The sequence below is a fragment of the Ptiloglossa arizonensis genome, chromosome 10 (genome assembly GCF_051014685.1).
Source record: "Ptiloglossa arizonensis isolate GNS036 chromosome 10, iyPtiAriz1_principal, whole genome shotgun sequence".
NCBI lineage: Eukaryota > Metazoa > Arthropoda > Insecta > Hymenoptera > Colletidae > Ptiloglossa > Ptiloglossa arizonensis.
The window spans coordinates 1,726,561-1,749,535 of record NC_135057.1 but is presented as its reverse complement, the minus strand read 5'-3'; the positions used below and the strand labels follow the sequence as shown (position 1 = coordinate 1,749,535).

General features: G+C 31.7%; 2 protein-coding genes across 3 annotated transcripts in view; both read right to left on the bottom strand.

Moving 5' to 3' along the window:
- The window catches only part of LOC143152172 (uncharacterized), a 450,848-nt gene that overhangs the window by 146,520 nt on the left and 281,353 nt on the right, over positions 1 to 22,975 (bottom strand). The window lies entirely within an intron of this gene.
- Positions 10,547 to 16,866, bottom strand: LOC143152238 (uncharacterized). Its single transcript, XM_076322121.1, has 7 exons — positions 16,763 to 16,866; positions 15,461 to 15,704; positions 14,600 to 14,709; positions 13,512 to 13,631; positions 12,746 to 12,895; positions 12,583 to 12,642; positions 10,547 to 10,876 (listed from the first exon to the last, which is right to left on the bottom strand). The coding sequence occupies exons 1-7, from the start codon at positions 16,842 to 16,844 to the stop codon at positions 10,695 to 10,697; spliced, it is 948 nt and encodes a 315-aa protein (XP_076178236.1). The 5' UTR covers positions 16,845 to 16,866; the 3' UTR covers positions 10,547 to 10,694.

Here is a 22,975-nt window from a genome sequence, read left to right as displayed (position 1 = left end):
ACCTAACCTATTCAATCTCGCGTCAAGTTGTATCGGTAAAAAGTAGGCTCGCAATAAATTCTTACAAACTTCAAGCAACACAATCTTAAATTTGCAACATTTTTCTTTGACATCTTAAAATAAAATTTAACTACACTCGAATATTATCCCGTCTTATTTTTCGACCAACTGAATTTTTTTGTGTAACAATAACACTTTTTAAAACATAATTTTTTTGATTTTTCGAAAACGATTAATTTTTTAGATAGACTGTATTGAACTTGCAATTACGAGATGTAACTTAGTAAGAAAGCACGAGTAGCGTGAATTAACTTAGTTAATAACATGTAATGAACAATAAGTGAACGAATATTCAAGTACATATTTCTCGTAGTATACAAATTTTAATCAACTTAATTTTTCGATTCTTTTAAGTAACTGATTTAGTTCAAGCAAAATATGCTGTATTTATGGATAACAATTATGGGCATCGGTACCATTTGCGTTTTAAAGATTACATTTTCTCAATTTAAACTGTATCAGTTTAAAGTTTAAAACTCGGCAACAATTAAAATTTAACCACACGTTGTAATATAATTTTATGTAATTATATCATACGGAACAGGAAAAGATAAAGCTAAAGAAAGTATTGTAAATAAATATAGATAAAATTTTAAAAAGTTAATTAAACGAATGCTAAATTGCAAATTTTAAATTATTGAAAGTACATGTTTTGAAATCTACAAAATCATTCTATGTATACAATTCCTGCTGAAAACAAAAGCTATTTACGTATATACGTATTATACAAAAGTTAAGATTTCATTTCAGCACAATATTAACGTAATAATAAATATTTTCGTTTATTTACAAAATGCAGAACAATTTATCGTACGATAAAATATCAATACTGGACTGTAAAAATTACATAGCATAGTGCTTTAACCTCGAGTTTTAACATTTTATATATACCGTTCGTCAATAAAAGCAATCAAAAACTTTTTTTCAGTAACAACGAATATTCAAATACACGTTTCCAAACTGTTCTATCTACTTTTTCATATTTCGGTTTGTAGAAAAATGAAATTATTAACCTACATTTTTCAATAGCAGTATAAAAGTTTTGTACTACTATATAAATAACTTTTACGGACAGAATTTAAATTCATATTGCGGATGACTTACTTTTATTACTCGTATAAATTCTGTACCCCTGTATCCTGGCATACGGTAACAGTCCTCTTCCGGTTCAGATTTTGGTTTCAAGTACCCCCTTCCTCCTGCCCATAAATCTTCCGTCTATTTCGCAGGTTGCCGTCCGTTCTCCTTCCTCGACTAAAGAGCATAATCGGATCCGTTTAAATCCATTGTTTTATACAGGTGTAAATTACATCCTTACTCTGAAGCGTTACGTTTTAACTGGGTCAGAAACTTTCCAGTATTTCGTACAGAAAACTCTGTGAAAATATTCATGAAATATATAGCAAAAGTGAAGAAACTTCACCGCAAACGAAGTTTAATTTGTTCTAGACAGAAAATTCCCCGCATTGCTCAACCAGTTCAAGATGGTTAACGTATTTACATGTACGATATACGCCATTATAGAGATGTCTGACATAGTCGTATAATGTACATTTTTAAAGCAGAATTTTTTTCATTCTAGTGACATGTACTTTTTTTTTGTTCTTGTTAAAAGTTATCAAGAGATTAATAAGAATCTATGAATTATCAGTTAGATATTATCAGTTTTTGCTCACGTTTGTTTACTTACAGCAGTTGTGAAATAAATATCATATTGCTTATAACTTACCTTTATACAAAATTAATACATAATAATATTAAATAACTTTTTTGACTGGTAAGAAAGAGGAAGCATTTGCATACCGTTCTGAACAAGTTGACGACTAGTCTGACAAAAATTTAATCGCATTAAATGTAATGCTTATTGTATTAATTTTAGTGTTAGAAATAATTATTACGAGAAAAGTATCTGCCAAGAACGATTTTAAAATTTTACACGAAGATGACACATCAGTAAAGGATATTTGCGATAAGCATTACTTAGGAAGATTCATTACCAAGACGATTCTAAACCATTTCAAATATATTGAACAATTGTTTTAACAAATTTAGTTGGAAGTAAAACAGTTTCAAATAAAAATTTTGCTTCAAGCGATACGTCAATAATTTAAAATGGTAGAAGTGACCCTGTATCACGATAAAAGAACAAGACCGTACAAAAACTAATTATTGCATATTTTATCTTCTTTGATATCGTATGACCTGTTTTTAAGAAGTTTGTTGCATCACCCATTTTACAAATCATTTGAAAATTTTTTATTCAATTTCGATTTTTCAGAGTTTTGAAGTTTATACATGTTTTTTTGTTTCGCCTGTGTGTTACAAGCGAAACATAGATATGTATTTTGAAATTAATAATAATGTGTTCTTAAATGACCTTGGACTCAAAAATTTTAAGTCAAATATAGGCAACTTATTTCGTTCGAGGTACCAATTTTATAATTATTGTGATAATAAATGTTTAAAATTAGATTTCATGATTGTAATGGGATTTTTGTGAAAATAGTTTGTTATTTGAATCCAATTGTTGGGTCTAAGGCCATTTTAAGTTTATATATTACAACATACAAAAGAAATATGTACTTCCAATGTAAAAAGAAACATATATGACCTTGAAAAGTTTAAATAAGTTGGTATTGAAACAACATTTTTCTTGCATTATATTCTCTCTTTTAAACTATCCCAATTACGTATAAAATACTTTCCGTATCGTGACAACCGAAGAGGATATTTATTAGGCGATCTGTTTAATATAAGCCAATTTATACATTATGGCAGAGTATGTTTCTTACATATGTTAATATCTAAACGATTCCGTTGTAACATGTTTCTTATGTATATATAAGAAAGTCTGCAATAATGTTCTTCAACGATCTCAAGTAGCCTAAATGACGGTTCAAGCACAGTGTGATGGTCCCTATTTAAGATCGTTGGTCATAGATTATCTGTTGTGTAATTAAATAATTTACGTCAATTAGGAAGTTGTTTATGTAAAAATTTAGTAACAGTCATCGAAATTAAGTGTATTATTCGCTTTGATCAGTGTTTAATAAACAATATTGTCTCGATGCAGGTGTATCGATTTGCACACTCCTGAATACTCACGATACGAAGATAAATGTGTACGATCGAGCAGTTGACAACGATACATATTACTCTATTAAAAACGCATAAATTAGTGTCTTGAGGCTGATCGATTTTATCGGAGACTATGCATGCTTCAATCGGTATGATTGTTTAAATAGTATTCAGCAAAGTAACGAGTAACTGACATTAAGAGCTCTGGAAAACATCATGTGTGCTAAATATTTATGTTGTTAAATATTTACTTTGTTAACAAATTTCTATTCAAATTTTTATTTGGCTTTTACGGTCTTATCGATTTTATTTTACGTCTCTTATAGACTTCTTTTTATTTCTGCAATAAATCTCTCGTCACGACAATAACAAACTATGAAATTTGTAAAAAAAAACAAATTTTCTTCTAAATTCTATAAATGGTACGCGAAAGATTCGACAAATGATATCATCCTTCTGTCTCAATCTCGTGTCCCATAAAATGCTAAATTTAACGATATTACGTTCCGATGGTATAGTGAGCGATATTGACAGACACTTTTAGCTAATATAAATGTCATCTCGAAGGTCGTAAAACCAACTATCAACGAGGACTTGACGATATCTCAAACGTGGCACAAAATGAGAAAAGAAATAGAAAATCAAGTTTAATGCCCGACTCTCAAGTATTATTGTATTGTTTCCAGGAAAATAGTAAATATGTTCATTAGAGAATGTATGCATAATATACATAAAGATATGACAGATAACTCCTTAAATAATCATTCGATCACAAGCATGTATCCAAATAAACGTTAAAGAGACTATTTTATCAAAAAACTTGGCAGACAAATGTAAATGTGTTTTTACAAAATGCGTAAACTAAAATACTTTTCATGTAAATTTATTAATTTCCATACTCGATACTAAGAACAAAGATATCGATGACGACTTATTTAAGGTGGTTTCAGTATTGAAGAATCTATTATCAAAAATTATCTGCTTGTTGTTTCCAGCACGTGTAATAAAAGAAAGTAAAAATAAGTTACTTAAAGAATGCAATGAATGTGATAATGCTGAGAAGAACAACTTAAAATTAAGGGAAGAATATTATCTTTTCTTTTTAAATTGTTTAGAGATATATGTATATTTACCGATAAATAATATTGCTTCGCGGAAATAAGTAATGAGTTTATTAAACAATAACACTTATATCTACTAACTAGTAACAAAAACGGGGTTCTGTCGCGGTACGAGCTATAGTCCAGTGAACACTTCGATGGCTGGAAAGAATCTGCTTTACCCTATCGAGTTACAAATTTTTCGGGAATCCTCGAAGAAAATAGGTTTATTGTTTCCTGTACGTTCCAAAGAAAATAAAACTTTTCCTCAAAACGCACAGAATGCCCACTCGCCATATCTAGTAAAACTAGATATAGTAAAGATCTAGTAAAACTAGAGATAGTAAAAATATCTAGCAACTAATAGAAAATCAACAAAGGTCCACTACAATTGTATCAATAACAGCTGAAACTTCCGTTTAGTAAACATAATCATTGGTGTTTTCTAAGGATCGATTATTAAAAAAATATTGCCAATTTTCTGAAAGTATGTAGATTATATAGAGTGGTAAAAAAAAGAGTTCAAGATTTGAACAGCTCATCGAGAAGAATAGAAATATCTAATCGATATTGGTACTACAATCAATCTTTCCGGCGTAAAATGATCTATTGTTATTTACGAACGTTTAACATCGTAAACCGTTTTGTAGCACATCGAATTTAAACAGAGGAATTGATTTAGATATTTCGGTTCAAGATTGTCAATACGGAATCACTAATATCTAAGATTGCTTCATAGATGGAAATATAACACAAATCAGTGTAGCATTCAGTCTGCGATGCGTTGCTCTCGAGTTATTAAGATTGATAGATTTCTTTTTACGGGGTCACTTAACAACAAGAGTTAGCCGAAATAAAATCTTTTGGAATATAATTATACATTCTATGATTACAATCTCACAAATTGAACTAGATTTGAATACATTTTAAACAAGCCAACATTAGAATATAAATACATCATTTCAAAAATACTATATGTATATGAATGACACATGTGATGAATTGACACATATTTGTTCCTATAGGTTCGAGGAAAATGAACAATAATTTTGTAACTCTATTACTCAGATTATCATTTTAATCTTCCTCGATACTTTGTTCATTTTCAGTTTCAAGTATTTATTGATTCGATTACCAATAATGTTAAAACCGTTCAAATCTGACTTACGATACGATCACCTATTATGCATTATTTTTAAGAATCAGCTGTCAAAAATATTGACGTTCCAGTTGCCTAATTGTGCGAGAGATTAAAAGAAGTTATTTCATCGTCGTGAAATGTCTGCACTTTTGACGACCATGTGGGGTTCTAGTGTTTTACTGCTATATCCTCGATAGCGATTACGTATTGTAAACTAACGATGCAAGACTCGTCGATAATTGCTTCTCCAACTACGTTATCCTAGGCCTAAATCCTAGCATTCCTTTACCTCACGGTTCGACTACTATATCTCCGCATGCGACAAGGTAGATGAAAATTGACGTTTTGAGGAAACTGCACTACGAAAGAGAACTCCATATCGATTTGTCAATTACCTCGTCATCTACTTGAAGAACTGATCTATAAGAACAGCTTAGCCACTGAAACCGTTTAAGAAAATATCGTAAAAATAGTAATATAACTTTCGGTTACTGTGTCACGACGTAGATTTAATTGTAAATGTTGAATGCGAATGAAGAGGTTCATATTGTATTTTGAACATGGTCAGTATTTTAATATTCTATTAGCAAGAATGGTTCTTTGATCCAGTTTTCGATCATACTTTAATTAATCATCACACCACATACAAGCACAATCAGTTTCACGATGGTATTAACAAATAAAGTCCCTTTTAATTAGAACGACCACTAGAGCAATTTTCATTTTGTGTGGGTGTGTAGAAAGGATCTATCAACTGCTAGAACATCATTTTTCTAAAAAGATTAACAGCTATTACAAAGAAGAAATTATGGGTTTCAATAAAGATTGCACTGTGTGCGCGTGGCCGGTGCTCTTGTGAGAAGACTATGCCTCCAATGATAAATTAATCGCTTTGGAAAGGTTTTGAAACATTGAATTGTGAATAAAGATGGACCGGATTAAAATATAACTTTAACCGTATTTTGTGTACTGTACAAGATCTTTTTGGGATTGTGATGGTACCAAATTGTCTCAGGATCTCTTGTGCAACCGTGATGTTACAAAGTTTGTAAGACTTTAATTTTAGGGCCCCTACCGATATGCCGTGACGAAGACTCGCTAAGGGTGGAGTCGTGATTTGGTTTTAGTAAATTGGGCTTTCATTGGTCTCGACTTCACCCTGTTTGTTCTCGAAGGTGTTACTTTTGTCACCAAGGAACGGGCAAGTGAAGTCGATAACCTGGGAAAACTCGACGCTGTGGATGTCTGGCGTCGATTTAGAGACTCATAAATTAAGCTACGGTCCTGGTCGCGGCACAGTGGTTCGAAACGGCAATAATCCAGAAAAAAATTCGATAATTTCACTATGAAAGCAAAAATTTACACAAAACTTGGTATCCGAATGTTTTCGAGATCGCTAATTACGAATCTGGGGAAAATATTGCTGAAAACAAAATGAGAACCAATTTTTTGAATATACATTTTAAATAATTGTCATATTTACGTTGGTATTCAGGAGATGTCGAATTTATTTATTATGAATCAGTAGTCAGAATTTAAAAAAATAATAAATATTCAATAAGAACAAAACAGTGGATCCAAAATTAAATCATAGTCTGGATTACTCAATTGAGAGTCTTAAGAGGTTTACGGTAAACTAAAGAAACGCTAAAACTAGTTGTTAACTCCGAGAAAAAACTATTTGTTTTTCAGTTAGTTAAATAAATAGTAACAGTTAGAAAGTTAAATAAATGTGTAACAGTATGGCTCAACTGGAACCTTTTTAGTTGTGTTTTCTAAGAATTATTGAACAATCGAATCAAGTCTGACATTGACGATAGTTGACACAAAAAAGTTACATCTAATTAAAATCGATTAAAAATTAATTTTCGTTAAACTTGTGTTCTATTGAAAATAATAAGATTGTTGATTGAATGTATGTTAGAAATTTCCTTCGTATGTACATAAATAAATTATTACAACTTTTCTTTATTAAAGTTTGTCAACTGTAATCTTGTTACTCAATTTGTTACTTGTAATCTTAATATTACGTCTTGCGCTAAAAGTAGTATCTATTCTATAATTCAACTTCAACATTATATTTTTCGCATAAGTTTAAGATATTCTTCGAAAATTTTGGTGTGTTTTGATACGTCAACTATTCTACTACGATATTCTAGCAAAATAAAACCCCTTCTTTTGCAGTGAAGAAATTGGAATTTTTTTCGGTTTTGAAACACTGTGTGGCGTTTGAATATTGTCGTTTCTAAACGCGTGCCCAAAAACTATTTACAAGCCGCCATTTTTGTTTAATTTGACATCCATCTGGTCGTTCCCCAAAACACGTTTGTATATTTCGTCGAGAACGAAACAATCGATCTAAAATTACACTTCCAACGACAGATAAAATACACATCAAACGCACACGAAGAAATATCCTAACCTGACTATTCACATTCAAACTCAGACCATTAAATAATTAGTGTCTAAAGTTGTCCTAAAATTCAGATAATACTCCCTATAAATTATACCATCTTGATAAGCCCGGCACGATTTTAGTTACATTTCGAGTAAGATTCTCATATATTCCAATATATTCTAAAATCGATAACGATTGTAGTTCAGAGCTTAAAATTTATATAGGGTTCAAGTTATTAACTATTCTCGTGTAGTCCTGAAAGCTCAAAATTAATGCAGCAATGTCGTGTAAGCCTATTGCGGTGCTACTTTTTACCAATATAACTTAACGCGTGTTGGTCAGGTTAGCTGTGTCACGTAGTGGGATAAGTTAACTTTTCCACATGGTTACGAATACTTTATTCCGCTATCGGTAAACACGGACGAGAAAAGAAATTATACAGCTAACGCCGTACACTTCAACACAACTTTAAAACTCATATAATGTTTTTTGCACATCTTGTGCAACATGCGGTTTGACGTTGTCACCATGCAAAATCACATTACCAGGATTTATAAGTTTTGTATGTTTTCCTGAAAATTTCTCTTTTAATTTTTCAAGCTGGACACAATACAGGTCGGTATTAATTATCTGATTTTGTGGAAACAATTGGAAGGACAAGACTCTTTAGTAATCTCACTATATAGAAAGAAGAACTTTGCGAGGGTGTAAATCAGGTTTTGCAACTCGTTCTGCTGGATTTTCTTTTCCGGTCCAAGTTCGTTTCTTTTGGGGATTTTCGAACATGATTTTTCATCTTCAGTTATTATGCATTTGAGAAAGGATTTCGTTTTGTTACGTGTCACGAGATCAAGGCGTGAGCTGATAAAAGTTGAAAACTAACCAAAACAAAATACGGCATAGTTATTGAGTTAGGACAATAATTATTTGTGGAAAAGTTTGTTAAAATCGAGGCCCAAAAATTCGTGATATTCTCTACTGAGTGACCATGTTAGACTGGTTCGTATAAAATGTTGATTTTGTGTACACGCTGCTTGGGTGGAGCAAAGTTAAAGAATGTATATTTTACTTCTCTGTTGGGTAACACTTTGTATCACTTCTTCCTAAGGCCTTTCTCGACACAGTTTAAAGAAAACAGCAATAGAGTATTGGAGTGCTGATCTCTTGCATCGTGTCATAAACCAGGCTTAATGCCTAAAGGCATTAATTAGGCTTAATGCCTAAAAAAGCGATTTATTCTCTACAGAGGAAAGTTATCAGTCGTAATGGACAAGATGTGCATTTATATGTATTAAGGTTTTACAAAAATTTTCTCGAAAGAGTTTAGTCGTTCGTAGTGGGGAAGCGGTATTTACTCCTAGAAAAAGTTATTTACCTCGTTGCTAAGATCTTAAATAGACTAGAAATTCAAATGTGTTGCTGTAAATCGCAGACGCTATATTAAAGCGTTAATTTCGCCCACAGTTGTATCTTGTCTTTTCGGTAAGGGACGTGAGAGTTTTTATTTCAATAGTTGTACATCTCAGCTGTACAAATCTTAATAGTTGCTAAGGTTTATTCAACACGCTGATTGTCATGACACTCAAATTCGAGCGACGCTTATATTTACTCAGTTACAAATGACATTAGTATATTTGTTACAGTATGTTAGAATCAATGAAATTATAATAATTATGAACACGGTAAGTATAATTTATTGAAAACATTCTAATGCATTGATCATTACGTTACACATTTCTGGGTGATTGTTTTTATTAAGTATGCCTATAAATAGCGAATAAAAATAATAAAGTATGAAGATAATAGAGTACATTTATCGAAATCAAAATTGTTCGACGTATAGTTATCTTTCATAATACTCTTGAAAACAGGCTAAACCGAATTACAGTTGCATGGAACACGTCGATTATTGAATTGCAGTTTCTTTGATATTTGTCACTTCGTCTCTTACAATTAGTGTTTTTAGCAAAGAAGGTACATTCGCTTAAGTTTGATAAAATATAAAATGGAATTTCTTACAGCTTTGGTGCTAATAACACGAAACTTTGTTTTATCGAAACAAAGTTTTATTAAAAACAAAATTGTATTACGCTCTAATTAAGGTGCGTTACGCTCCTTTTGTGATAGACGCTTTTTGACGTGAGATGTATGCCTCGTAGCTTACATTAGAAGATATTAAGATTAGATTGTCAGGCATTAAATACATGGGATAACATACCTAATCCAGATTTAACCCAAATCTGCTGACAGGTCAAGATTAGATTTATAGGCATTACGTAACAAGGAAACAGCCCTATTTCATTGATCTTGACACGATCCAACTTACATGCACGATCTTTTACAAATATTTTGGAGAAAGGATGCATTTTTCTAGTAGCAAGCAAATTCAATTTTACCAAGATGAACTTCGTGAACTGTAGATCTGATTTTATACGATTCAAGATTTTGAATTGTAATTTAAATATTGGTCTTATTATTATTTGTGTGTTACAGATATTTTCTGTTGGTTAATACATTATTAAGTTTGCAAATAAGATTCTTATTTATTAAACAAGAGGCTGTACTAGCTTTGTGAGAGCGAAAGTAGGCAACGCTAATATGTATTACTAAATTAATCGAAAGATCACGTCGTTGACTATCAATCATAATCTGCATAAATCGGCATCAGTTATTGTTATACAAATAACAGAAGTTAGATGATAATGTCAAAAACAGTGTTAACAAATGATATATAAAATTTAATACATACACAAGGAACACTATTAAATATTACGGTAAATACGTTTATTCTCTATGTAAAGCATAACACGAAATACGTTTTATCCGTATTCTGAAGGTACATAGACTCGATATAATAAAATTGTATTAATATGATTATATTTGGACACACAATCATATCACAGACTTCTATGGCCAGTTAAAATTTGTCGAATGGTACGTGTTTAGTAACGTCACATTCAGAGTCCGACAGTTGCTGACACGTGGGAATAGGTGGAACTTCGCACACACATTTCATGCAAACGGAATCATAGTAAGTTCCTTCGTTCAATTCGTCACCTATGTGCATAGTCATGTTACCGAATCGGCACATATCTGAATCTGCAAGTTCGAGAAAACATAACAACGATTAATAATGGCTCTTTCATCTTCTTATGTATAAACAAATATTAATCGATTAATAGTTGACTTCCTTGGTTTTAATCTCGGTTAATATTTCATTCACTTTCTGTCTCCGCTACTAATTGAATTCATTTTTACTAGTAAAGAGTAATTTTACTGGAGCAAATAAAGGAACAATTTGTATTTAAGTCATGTACAAAAAGGAAGTGTCACGGGTATTTAGATTACTAAGACAAGATTAATAAAAACAAAAGAATAAAGAGCAACTAGTAAAGAGGAATAATTTCTGCCTGAAGTTTCCGTCTAATTAATAAATAAGGCACAAACGATACTATTCATATTTTTTTACAGTGTCTAACGCTATTCTAAATCCAGCTAATATCTAGTTCTAAATGTATTATTCTTGTAAGTCCTATATAACTTTAGTTAAATTTCGGGTACGGTTCTCATATATTCTAATATGTTCTAAATTTCGAGAAGATGGTAATTCAAAGCTTATAATTGTCAGAGACTAAGTTGTTAACTATTCTCCATACAATTCTGTGAATTCTAAATTCTGATATAATCCGAAAGTTTAGATCGAAATGATATTTCAGTCTCGAAACACGCGTAACAGGACGACTGATTTTGGTTTCACATAATATCCCGAATACTGAAAACGAATCAACCGCAATAGTGCCATTACATGTACCCTATTCTATAATTAAATAAATAAATGAATGAATGAATATCTTATTTTATCAAAAATCCATTCATAAATTCAAAAATTCGATACACTTTAAATACGTCAATTGTGTTACTTATTAAAAAGTAAAATTTAAAATATTAGAATTCTGGTTACTACTGTAGCATTTTTTTGATTGAACATCAAGAGACAAAAATATACAAAGTGTTTATCTGCGAAGAAAGTGATGTACGAGGCCTTGAAAATGTTGAATCGAGACGAGACGAGAATTTTTTTCGAGATTAAGATAAGATCTTGAAAGTATCTCGCCATTCCAAAATATTGAAATTCTCAAAAATGTTGAGATTCTTAAAAATACGAGAATCTTGATTTCAAGACTTTATGCTAAATACGATCATGATTTTGAATTGTTAATATTACAGTCAGGAGTATTAAAAATCCAAAATCATGATCGTATTCAACATAGCTAAACCGAAATCAGGATTCAGATTCTTCACATTTTTGAGAATCTCGAGATTTTCGAGATTTTCGATAATCTCCAATGGCGAAATATTTTCAAGGACTCGACTCGTCTCATCTCGTCTGAAACATTAAAAACTGACACACTTCTAAGTACAGTGTTATTAGTCGAAATATACAAGAAAACGTATTTTAATTTCCAGAACCTTTAAGAAGTATTTAAAAATATTCTAAAAAAGACTTAAAATCAAATAAAGTTATTAATTTAAATAAAAAATAACTGAGATGATTAAATTACTGTAATTATTCAAATTGTAAATTATATTAATATTTAATCAATTATAATTAAATATGTAATATAATTAATTTATATTAATATTTAATTAATTTAAATTATATTAATATAATGAATAAACTAATTTCGTTCACAAGTAACAGTAATATTTAAAGGTTGAATCTTGAAATGTAAGTACCAGTAAACCAGGAATACGGTGGTAATTATTTTGCTAATTGAAATTGCATGTTTGATAGTTAAACGTACCTGCATGAGAGACAGATTTACCGCTGCTGTGTTTGTGAATAACAGCGTCGTTTTCATTTTCTGAAAAAATGAAACCAATTTTATAGGATATACTTTCTTTGAAGAAATTACTTCTTTTTTAAACAAAGCAGTAATTCGTGCACAACGATTACGAGAAACTTACGACATCTGAAAGCAACACTGCAGTCTGTTTGTGGAACTTGGTTACTGTAATAGGTAGGCACACAATTTTGTTGAACGCTAAAGGCATGTCTGAATAGAGGATCGCAATACGGGCGATTCGGCTTCTTGCAGAAAGGTTCGATATTTTTACCTGAACATCAAATTCGTGTTAAAAATTCTCATATTAAACTATTCATACAAATATACAATTTAAGTATCTCGTTTGATACTAAACAATTCTCCAATTTATGAATTCAGTGTACGATTCTGTTTTAAACGAATTATAAGATTAATTTAAGGCATTTTGAAATATAAGATTAAAGTAGCGCCTATTCTATTTAGAAATAGCAAATACTGCTATTAATTTCACATATATTTGAGACATTAATCTTTTACAAATTACAAATCAATGATAATTTAATACCTTGTGTAAAAAGAATTTGAACACTGAACCCTAATTGTAATTCTTATTTAATTTCTGCACAAGGAATAAGGGAAAGTGAAAGCTGGATTTAATATAATTGAATAAAGTTCTGAATAATCTTTTATAAAATTTAAACGGATAAAAGTGTAACATGTACTTACCGAATTCTTATCTCATAAAATCCACAAAATTTTGCATAAAAACGTGATTTTAGAGATTAATGATGAATTGTGGCAAAATAGAAATACTTAATTTCCTTTGTATTGTGCGTTTCGGACAAGTTCGAAAGAAATTTAAACTCAACTAGCGGCTAATGTTTTAATTTGAACTATAATTTTTATACCTTGGTATCCTGACATGCAGTAACATTCTTTTTCCGGTTCAGATTTTGGTATAAAGTAGTCCCCATCTTTATAAATTACACCGTCTACATTGCAAGTTGGCCTTTCTTCTCCTTCTTCATCTAAAGTGCACAAGTAATTTTGTTTGTAACTTATTAATTTTTTTTCACTTTACGCTTCATCCTATTAATTCTTTTAACTTTATTAGAAAAGTGCATTAATTTCGTACAATTGATACGCGCACAAACGAGGGATAATATTTCAAGAAAATTAATTTAACTATTTCTTAATAAAAAAAAATATTGAAATGACATAATGATTCGTCTTATGGCTATGTTCTCGTTACTTTTACATTGAAAACAATTCTCTGAGTGAAAGAGATATGAATCGAAAGTAATTATTAAATTTGACACGAACGCTTCAATAATAGAAAGCAATACACTATAAAATTATACAGAACGATTCATCTGACTCGATTAACCGGTTTGACATATAAGAAAATTGTTTTGTGAACAAATATAGGCTATAAAGAAAGACACACAATACAATAATTAGTTATCTTGCAACCTTACTTTTTACACAAGATCCAAGTACATCGCGTCACCTTCATTTTTATAAACATAATACTCAATAAATTATTTTAAACTTTGCAAAAGTATAAAATTCCGACAAAGAAACTATTGCATAATAAGATGTTGAAGGTTGAAAACTGGTGTAAATAACTTTGTAAATAATATTATTGACCTCCATTTATGGATAATGAAGTACGATTGTAAAAAGACTGTTCATTAGGAATATAATATTTTATGTTATTTTTGAGAACGTACAATCTTCTTCGAATAATTTAAGATTAGACGAATTATCCTTGAAACAAGATAAATAACAAAAAGATCAGAAACAAAAATTAGACATTTAACTTTTCACACCTAGTGGAACATTTGCACAAAACTATTGACCATATATTCTATTCTGTATCTTTTTCTTTACAACCTGACCAATCCTGGTAATCGTACCAAAGGTCGTTTACGCGGGATTACGCTTTGAAATGCAATTAAACGTATTTATAATTTATTTCACTCATTCTACTCACAACAAACTTCTTCTAATTCTGGGCAACATTGATCAGCCGAACGTCTGTAGAAGCACTTCTCTGAACCGAGTCGAAATGGACAGTCTACTACTGCACAAGTAAAACTGGCACTGTCAGAATATTAGAAAAAAATGTTGCAGTATCGTGAATTTAACAGTGTAATGTATGCGGTGTAAATTATTTTTTGATTGCCTCTAAATGTATTATTTTCAATCTATGGTACAAGGAAAATTACAAGTACAGTAGGACTTGGCTAACCGATTGATCCGCCTCTGTTTAGTTGTCGAGAGAAGATAGTGATTTTTCTCCAGACAATTCTTCTTATGAAATACGTGGAACACGATGACGGTGAATAAGAACAGAGTGACGGTGGTTGAGGGAAAAAATTCAATCGGTTAACGAGGCCATACTGTAAAGTAGACGAGCTACTATGGCATGAGCAGTAACCCCTTAATGGTGGATATGTGGAAGAACAGTTGCATTCTCGTGGATTTGTAGATAGAATTTCGAAATGATACGGTACGTATATAACGTGATTTCCGCTAATATAACAAGAGATTACTTCTTTAATGTATCTGTTTCGCATTTTTAACGAGTTAGATTTTTTTTCTATTTATAATAAACAAGAGACGAGAGAATTCTAATGATTCGATATGTGTAAATGAATAATGCTAGAGTTTACGATTTTATTCTTATTTGCAGGTATTATTAGATCCTAATAAGAAAATTTGCTAATACTGCATCATGAACTATTAAAAATAAGTTTCAGAAAATTGGGTTGCAAACGTTCAAGGAATTGTTTGTTGGAATTATTAGCCATGCACCAAATTTGACGGGATGTACACATATGAATATACTTACGGGCCATTAAATCCTTCTCTGCAGAAACAACCTTTGTCACAAGGATTTGCATCTTCCTTTTTCAATGATTCACCAATACTATATTCGTGACCATTCACGTAGCACTTGTTCTTCTCTAACTTGTTCAAAAAAGCGCAATCGTATTTCTCGGCGCAACAATCATCGGGATTCTTGTACACCGGGGTACAGCCCAGATCTTCGTAATACTTTAGAGGGCCAGGGCACTTAGTTTTGTCGCAAGCATCTTTGGAAAGTAGATGGGACTATATTATGTATTTATTTGTGTTACGCGTACCGATTCACGTCAATAAAAAGATTTAAGTTTTATGGGAAACTTAATGTCATCTTTAAATATTGGATTACTTTGAACAGTGACAATGAGTAGGAATTTTGTGATTTTGTGAGACATAACAAATATGCTCTTTGTACATGATATTTTTAGTCAGGGAAGAATATTTGTGTCGTAAATTATGCCTGGAAATATTTATTACAGAAAATGTAGTCCGTCGCATCACACTTATGATCCGCAAATTCAATTGATCGAATATTCGCGTTACACTGAATATTATTGTTAATTATTAATAATATTACTATGGGGTAAAATCAACAGAGAGCTGGAAGTCGACTGTCTTTCACATTTCCTGTAACGATGTTGCAAGCTTTAACGAAGGTATTATAAATGTTTGTAAATATGATTCGTGTGAAACATAGATTCGAGAATTTTCTGGTAAAAGTCAGGTTAATAATAATTATATAAAGTAGACGATAAAATAAATAATAATTATAAGTTACCGCTTTATAGTAACGCTCAGTAGTAAGATACTCGGATAGTAATTATTAAAAATAAATTATGTTTGAACGTTTAAGTATAAATAATTGGTTCGTCGTTTCGGTTGAACAGACTGTTATGAAATTGAGTATCGTTTCGTTACAGACAACGAGAAGCTTATGCATTATTCAGTATTTCCGGTTAAAAGCTAGTCATGTTTGTACAGTCTTTTCCTTATTTTAAAGATACATATTTGAAAACACTTATAGCAACAGATAAGTTATCGCCTGAGATGCGGTCACTGTATGGACTTTGTAAGATTAAACGGTAAGAACTAATAAATATATTTACAATGCAACTTGCAAACTAATACAATGCAAAGACTTGTTAATTTAGTCGATATCTATTTACGTATAACTGTTCAACGATAACGTGTATTATCTAATTTCTTTTTCTTTCCGAAGCAAAAAGGAATAATTGAAAATTCAACTTCGTTATTCTTTGCAAGTGACATGGAACAATCGATAACTCACCTTTTGCTGTCACGTAAACGACGAGGATCGTCAGATAGATCCATTTCTGAACAAATGAGCGAGAATCACCGTGAGTAACCATTATTGAACAGAATGTGCAAACATCGTCGTGTCGCTTCTTTTATACCCAGAATCGCCGCTGACTCCGAGGTAAACGGGAAAACAAGGAAGTGGAGGGGATTTCCTAGGTCAAGGTTCTCGAAGCAGGGGGATCCTGAGATTTATCAAATCGGGGGACAAATGCTTCACGAAGGACAACGGTCGACGCGGGTGGAGGAAGAGAAAGTATGAACACGTCATAAAAAACGATAGGAGTGAAGATAAGGAAGAAGCATCCACTGCTGATATTTTCTCGTCGATCATTACACCCGTGCATAATGAGGGAAGTAGCATTCTGCGAAACCACGTGGAAACTGTGAAGCCGTTGTCCCGATATAGAAGTTTGAACATCGAGTAGCTTGGTCACGAGGATTTTGCTACTTTAACGAAGGATTGTGACTGATAACAGTACGGAGCCAATATGTTCGAAGACAGAACTACCAAGATACAATCTAAAAAGCGACTAAGATGATCACAGATGTTCTAATAGGAGTTTATATATGTATATATATCATAGTTTGAGTATAAAAGTTATCATTCGTGTATTTTTAAATTCGGAATAACTCTGGGTACAAGTGTATTAGGATTAAAACTGTCTGTGCTGAATCTAGGATAATTAACCATTTGAAAAATGTAATTCAAGAAATGTATAAACTATCGTTTTAACTATTTGATGTATATTGCGCGAAAGTGAACTACACACTTAATAGATAAATAAATTATCTTGATTTAAGATTTAAGATAATTTATTAACAGATAAATTAATTTAATCTGTCTTTACCCTGTCGCGTTTATTAGAAAACTGTTTGCTGGTCTAATAATTTTTACAAATCTTGTATCTCCATGTGTAAACAAAAAGGGTACGTTGAAACCATTTATATTTACAATTAAATAGGTGGCAAGAAATTGTACAAGATACTCGATATTACCTCGGTTGCCATGACTATCATCGTAGGATTGTTACCACCACCTGGTGGAGGCTTGATAAAGTGCTGGCATCTTCTAAATCATGGCGCGTAATTCGGCCACAGTAACAACGAATTGTACAATCTCCGCACTGTTCTACTTAATACACACGCATTTTATTGCCCCTACCTTCACCTTTCTGGACAAGTCACGAGCCCAGGCCTTCTTAATAAAGGGTAGATAAGAATAAAGTTTGAGAAATTATTCGAGATTAGCGAACGTTCTTCATAAGAAACAAAACGCTTTATCTAACATGTAATGCAGTATTAAATGCGTTGAGAGCTGGATTTGGTGTAAACACTAACAAGGAGAGTGCAAAAGCTTGGTGTCATCCATTTAGTTCAAATTTTGCAGGATGGTAGATTTTGTTCTCCAGTTGCTGAAGGTATGCAATTATATGAGCCACGACTTAATAATTTTTGAGATATTTGCAATTGAAGATTCATTGCCTAAATTTAGTTCTGTTCAGAATGATTAGCTCTGAAGAGGATGAAAATAATCTTTTCTCTTTCTTCCTTTTTTTTTAATTCTTTTTTATTTTATATCCATTTTATACATATAAAGATACATAACGGAGTTTAAATAAATTAAAAATAAAATGTATTTACTTAATATAAAACTTGCAAAAATTTTGTTCGCCATGAAAAGAAACATAAAAAAATAAATTATGATTAAATGCAAAAAGCTACAAAAACGATCATTTATAAAAATATTTATTACAACTTGGTCTTACTTTTCGGTCCAGGGTTCCTGGACCATTCGTCCCTCAAGAGGTACTTTTTTATATTATACTTCATTTGCTTTTATGACAAGTTTTATCACTGTACGGGCAATGAGGAGTAAGAATCTAATTTTATTTTTATATTTATTTTGTTAATTTGATAAATGTTTTATTTTTTGCTTCCTTCCACAATTTATTGTTTTCAAACGATTAAACCCTTTTGATTAAAAGTCAAAAGGCTTTTCTTCTGTTTTTCTTCCACGATGTATTTATTATTTTGTAATAAATATTTGTATATATGAACGTTTCTGTACCTTTTTGCGTTTAGCCATAATTAATTTTTTGACATTTCTTTTTATAACGAACAAAATTTTTGTACGTTTTCTAGTAAGTTTATATGTACAAAATTGATATAAAATAAAAAAGAATTAAAAAAGAAAAATAAAAACAAATTAAAAAAAAAAACAAAGAAGAAAGATTAAATATTTATTTTTATCCTGCCCAGAGTTGAACCCGGGTCCAAACGTGTGCGAACAATACTCCGTTACCACTACGCTAAACCTCTATATGCTAATCATTTTTAACAGAACTAAATTTAAGCAATGATGAATATTCAATTGCAAATATCTCAAATATTTTTGAGTAGTGGCTCATATAATCGTATACCTTCAGCAACAGGTCATCTTTAGCAAATTCTACCATCCTGCAAAATTTGAACTAAATCGGTGACCCCAAGGTCTCGTGCTCTCCTTGTAAGGACTTGACGTTCTCCAACCTATTTCCAGTTTACTTTCTACACACGAAAACAAAAGAAGAATGATACGAAACAATGATATTTTGTCTCAATAGCTCTTTCAAGTATCTGATACACTTCTTCTTGTGCAACAATATTTCGTCTGTTTCGTATCTTTCCTCGTTCGCTTTCACTTTCTTTAACTCACTCTTCTACGTATTTGATCAACGATCAGAGGGTACACATTCAAGGATATTACAATCTCGGAAACCAAAGCTCAATGGAAAATCCAAAAGATAATATCAAGGAATTGACTGACTACTTTGTATTAACGAAACTCAAAAATTGCAAAGTTGACGAAATTTTAATCGAAAGGGTTGTTGTCAGAAAATGATGTGTTGAAATAGGTTTTATTTTGAGATGGACTTTATTTCAGACGAAGCACGTACTGCATGTCCTATACGCTCGGCACAGACATCGGAAAGAGAAAAGAAGAGCAATTGATCGAGATCGTTCGACTGTTTGTCCGGTGTCGCTCGCACATAAACAAAATGGAGTCATAATGCGGATATACGAATCTCTGGACGATGCATGCCTATAATTCAACAGCTGTTCACGAGCCCTGAACTGATCAATTATACTAAGCAACTTCAAAATCGAACTCTACTATCAGAAACGATATGTAGGTATTCGTTGTCGGATGAGAAAATTATTAAATAATCTACCCCCTCTTACAGAATAAATGCAATCAAGATGAGACAATTCATCGAAGGAAAATTTAAACCCTTAAGAGAAGTCTTTTCCAATGGTTGAGAGTCGATTTCATCGAGATGTTCATAAAGTTAAATATTTGGCTGTATGTACAAAGCAAAATATTTGTGAACCAGTTCAATTTTGCAACGGTGTACCGAAATAAAGTGCTCGAGGAAATGTTCAAATTTGCGAAAGAAATTCTGAAATTGACTGTTAAGACCGAGTTGGCGATAACAAAACTGGGTTTAAGGAAACGAAGATACTTGACGATCTCAACAGAAGAGATAAAATCTATCTGTTTGACAAAACACTCTACGGTGTGTGTAAAGTTGGACATTGACGGTGTTAATACCGTCCAAATCTGAATTTACAATGCCGTCATCTGGTAGACACTATTTTTAAGAAACGACTGTCGAAAATATTGACGTTTCGGTCGCTTAATTGTGCAAAGTATTAAGACTTTGGAAGTTGCTTTATCACCATAAAAATTTGTCCACTTTTGGCGACTGTTTCTAGTATCTCATTTCTCGATACCGACTGACGTATCGTAAACCTATGGTGCAAGACTCGACGGTAATTGCCTCGCCAATTACGCCACCGCGACTACCCTCGCACGCGACAAGATGAGCGGAAATTGACGTTTTGGGGAAACTGCCCCACGAGAGGGAACTCGTCATCGATTTGTTAATCATGTCGACACCTACTCATAGGCACAATATATAAGGTGTTCATTTGAAAATTTAAAATCTAAGTATCTTGAAAACAACATATTTTCGAGAAAAATGTTAGATACAAAAGTTTCTCGGTTTCAAGAGGAAAATCTATTATACTTATATTTATTTTTCATTTGTTGAACGTTTTCTGGGTTATTCGAAGGTTAACTTTGTTTTTTTCCAAATTGAAATCTATACTTTTATTTACAGATTTTTATTCTACGCAAAAAAAAGAATAAAATTTCGAATGGAATACATTTTAGCAGATTTTGTCTTGAAAAGATATTTAATAAAGTAACGAATTTTTTTTAGTTTTGTTACTTCAAAAGTAAAGGATGGAAAATCAAATCGTACAAGCGAAACTTCTAATCTATTGTTTCGAATGTTTGTTCGTTTTAGACAGGTAAGTGACATTTATAATTTTTTGTGTAGTAAATGATCACGTAAAAATATGTAATTGTTATTCATTTGTCATCATTTAGTCATAGAAAATTATAAAGAAATTTCCATTTGTTACTTTATTAAATATCTTTTTAAGACAAAACCTGATAAAAAAGTATTCCATACAAAAGTCTGATCTTTTTTTTTTGAGTAGATTAAGAATCTATAAATAAAAATGTGGATTTCTATTTAAAAAGAAAACAACGTTACCCTTCAATTAATTTTGAAAACGTTCAACGAATATAAAACAAATAAAATAATTATATTAATAAAATAATTAGATTTAAAATTTTTTAATGGACACCGTATATAACAACAGTTTAGAACTCGAAACAGATCAGAATTGAAAATAATCGAATAAAGTTAAACATCGTAGAAGAAATGATGTATATAGTTTTCAATCATCGTGCCACAACGTAATTCAAAATATTCAAAATTAAAAGACTTGTGATTTGAATGTAATAAACGTTTTTGCCGTTAGTTTCTTTGACAATGGTGGTCCTTAAATTCAGGTTTTTAATCTTGTTGATTAATCGGCACATCACGAGCAAGTACAACTAATTCCACGGTAGGTGGAATTAACATTTGTCCTTTCAGCCAAATATTGAATCAAATCTTGTTGATTAATCAATATATCACCTGTAAGCGTAAGCAATTCCATAGGTGGATTTAACAGGTCGAATATAAAATTGAAATAAGAGTCGCTGAATTTTAGTGCGCGAAAATTCTCAAGAGATTCGTATGTATATTTTAAAAAAAAGACACGGGGTGTTGGCAGTTTTTGGGGATTAGTAGTAACATTTATGGAAAAGATTTGAAGTTGAGGGCCTCGGTCAGGTCTGTTATTGCCTTGAAATTGAATTTATGCGGCATAAGGATGGAATTACAATTCATCAATAGGAGGAATCAGGTATCTTCCATAATGCCTTCTAGTTACTCAAAATATTTTACGCTTACGTTGTCAATTACTTGAGCTAGTTTAATCGGTGTCGCAACATGAACCACTCAACGCATTGGATACACGTTTTCAGATACTTTCAAAGCATAGCTAACTTACGTGTTGCAAAAGAGCCTGTGAACTATTAAGGACTATTTCGACGCAGGTTAGGCAAACTGTCCAAATAATAAAAGGTCGTACACAAGTTATGTTTTCGTTCTAGATGGATGTCCTATTTCGTGCGAGTCGAGGAAGTAAAGAACCGTAACTCTTTCCACCACAGTAGTTGAATACACAGCGTTTGTCAACACAACGAAGAGGGTCATACTACTTGGGTCGTTTCGTTACGGAACTTGGTTTCCTGGTACTTGCAAGACTGAAGATCTTCAGCGATAATAATGGACATGTAATTTTGAGCGTAAACTTGGTTTTTCACTGCACATCGATGTGCAGCATCATTATGTCTGCGGGGGCTGACAAAATAGACATCTAGAGATCGTTTACCTTCCGAATAACAATGGAACGTTGAATATTCTTGCAATGAGATTACGAGGACCAAAGCTTGGAGAATATCTTTATCTTAGGGACATTGCGAAAATTAAGATGTCCTAAATATTGTTTCGTTTGAAGTTTGACGAAACATAAAATCGGTAGCTTTTTACAATTTGCAAGTTAAGAGTGTACAATGCCATTCAATCTCATTAAGAACGAACATGTATATAAACTTTTGTGATAGAAGCTTTTGGATGTGAAATAGCGGCTTTATAGCTTACGGTAGGAGAGATTAAGATTGTCAGATAACGAGTACGCGTGGGATAGTATCACCGAATGCAATCAATCCTTTTATTAA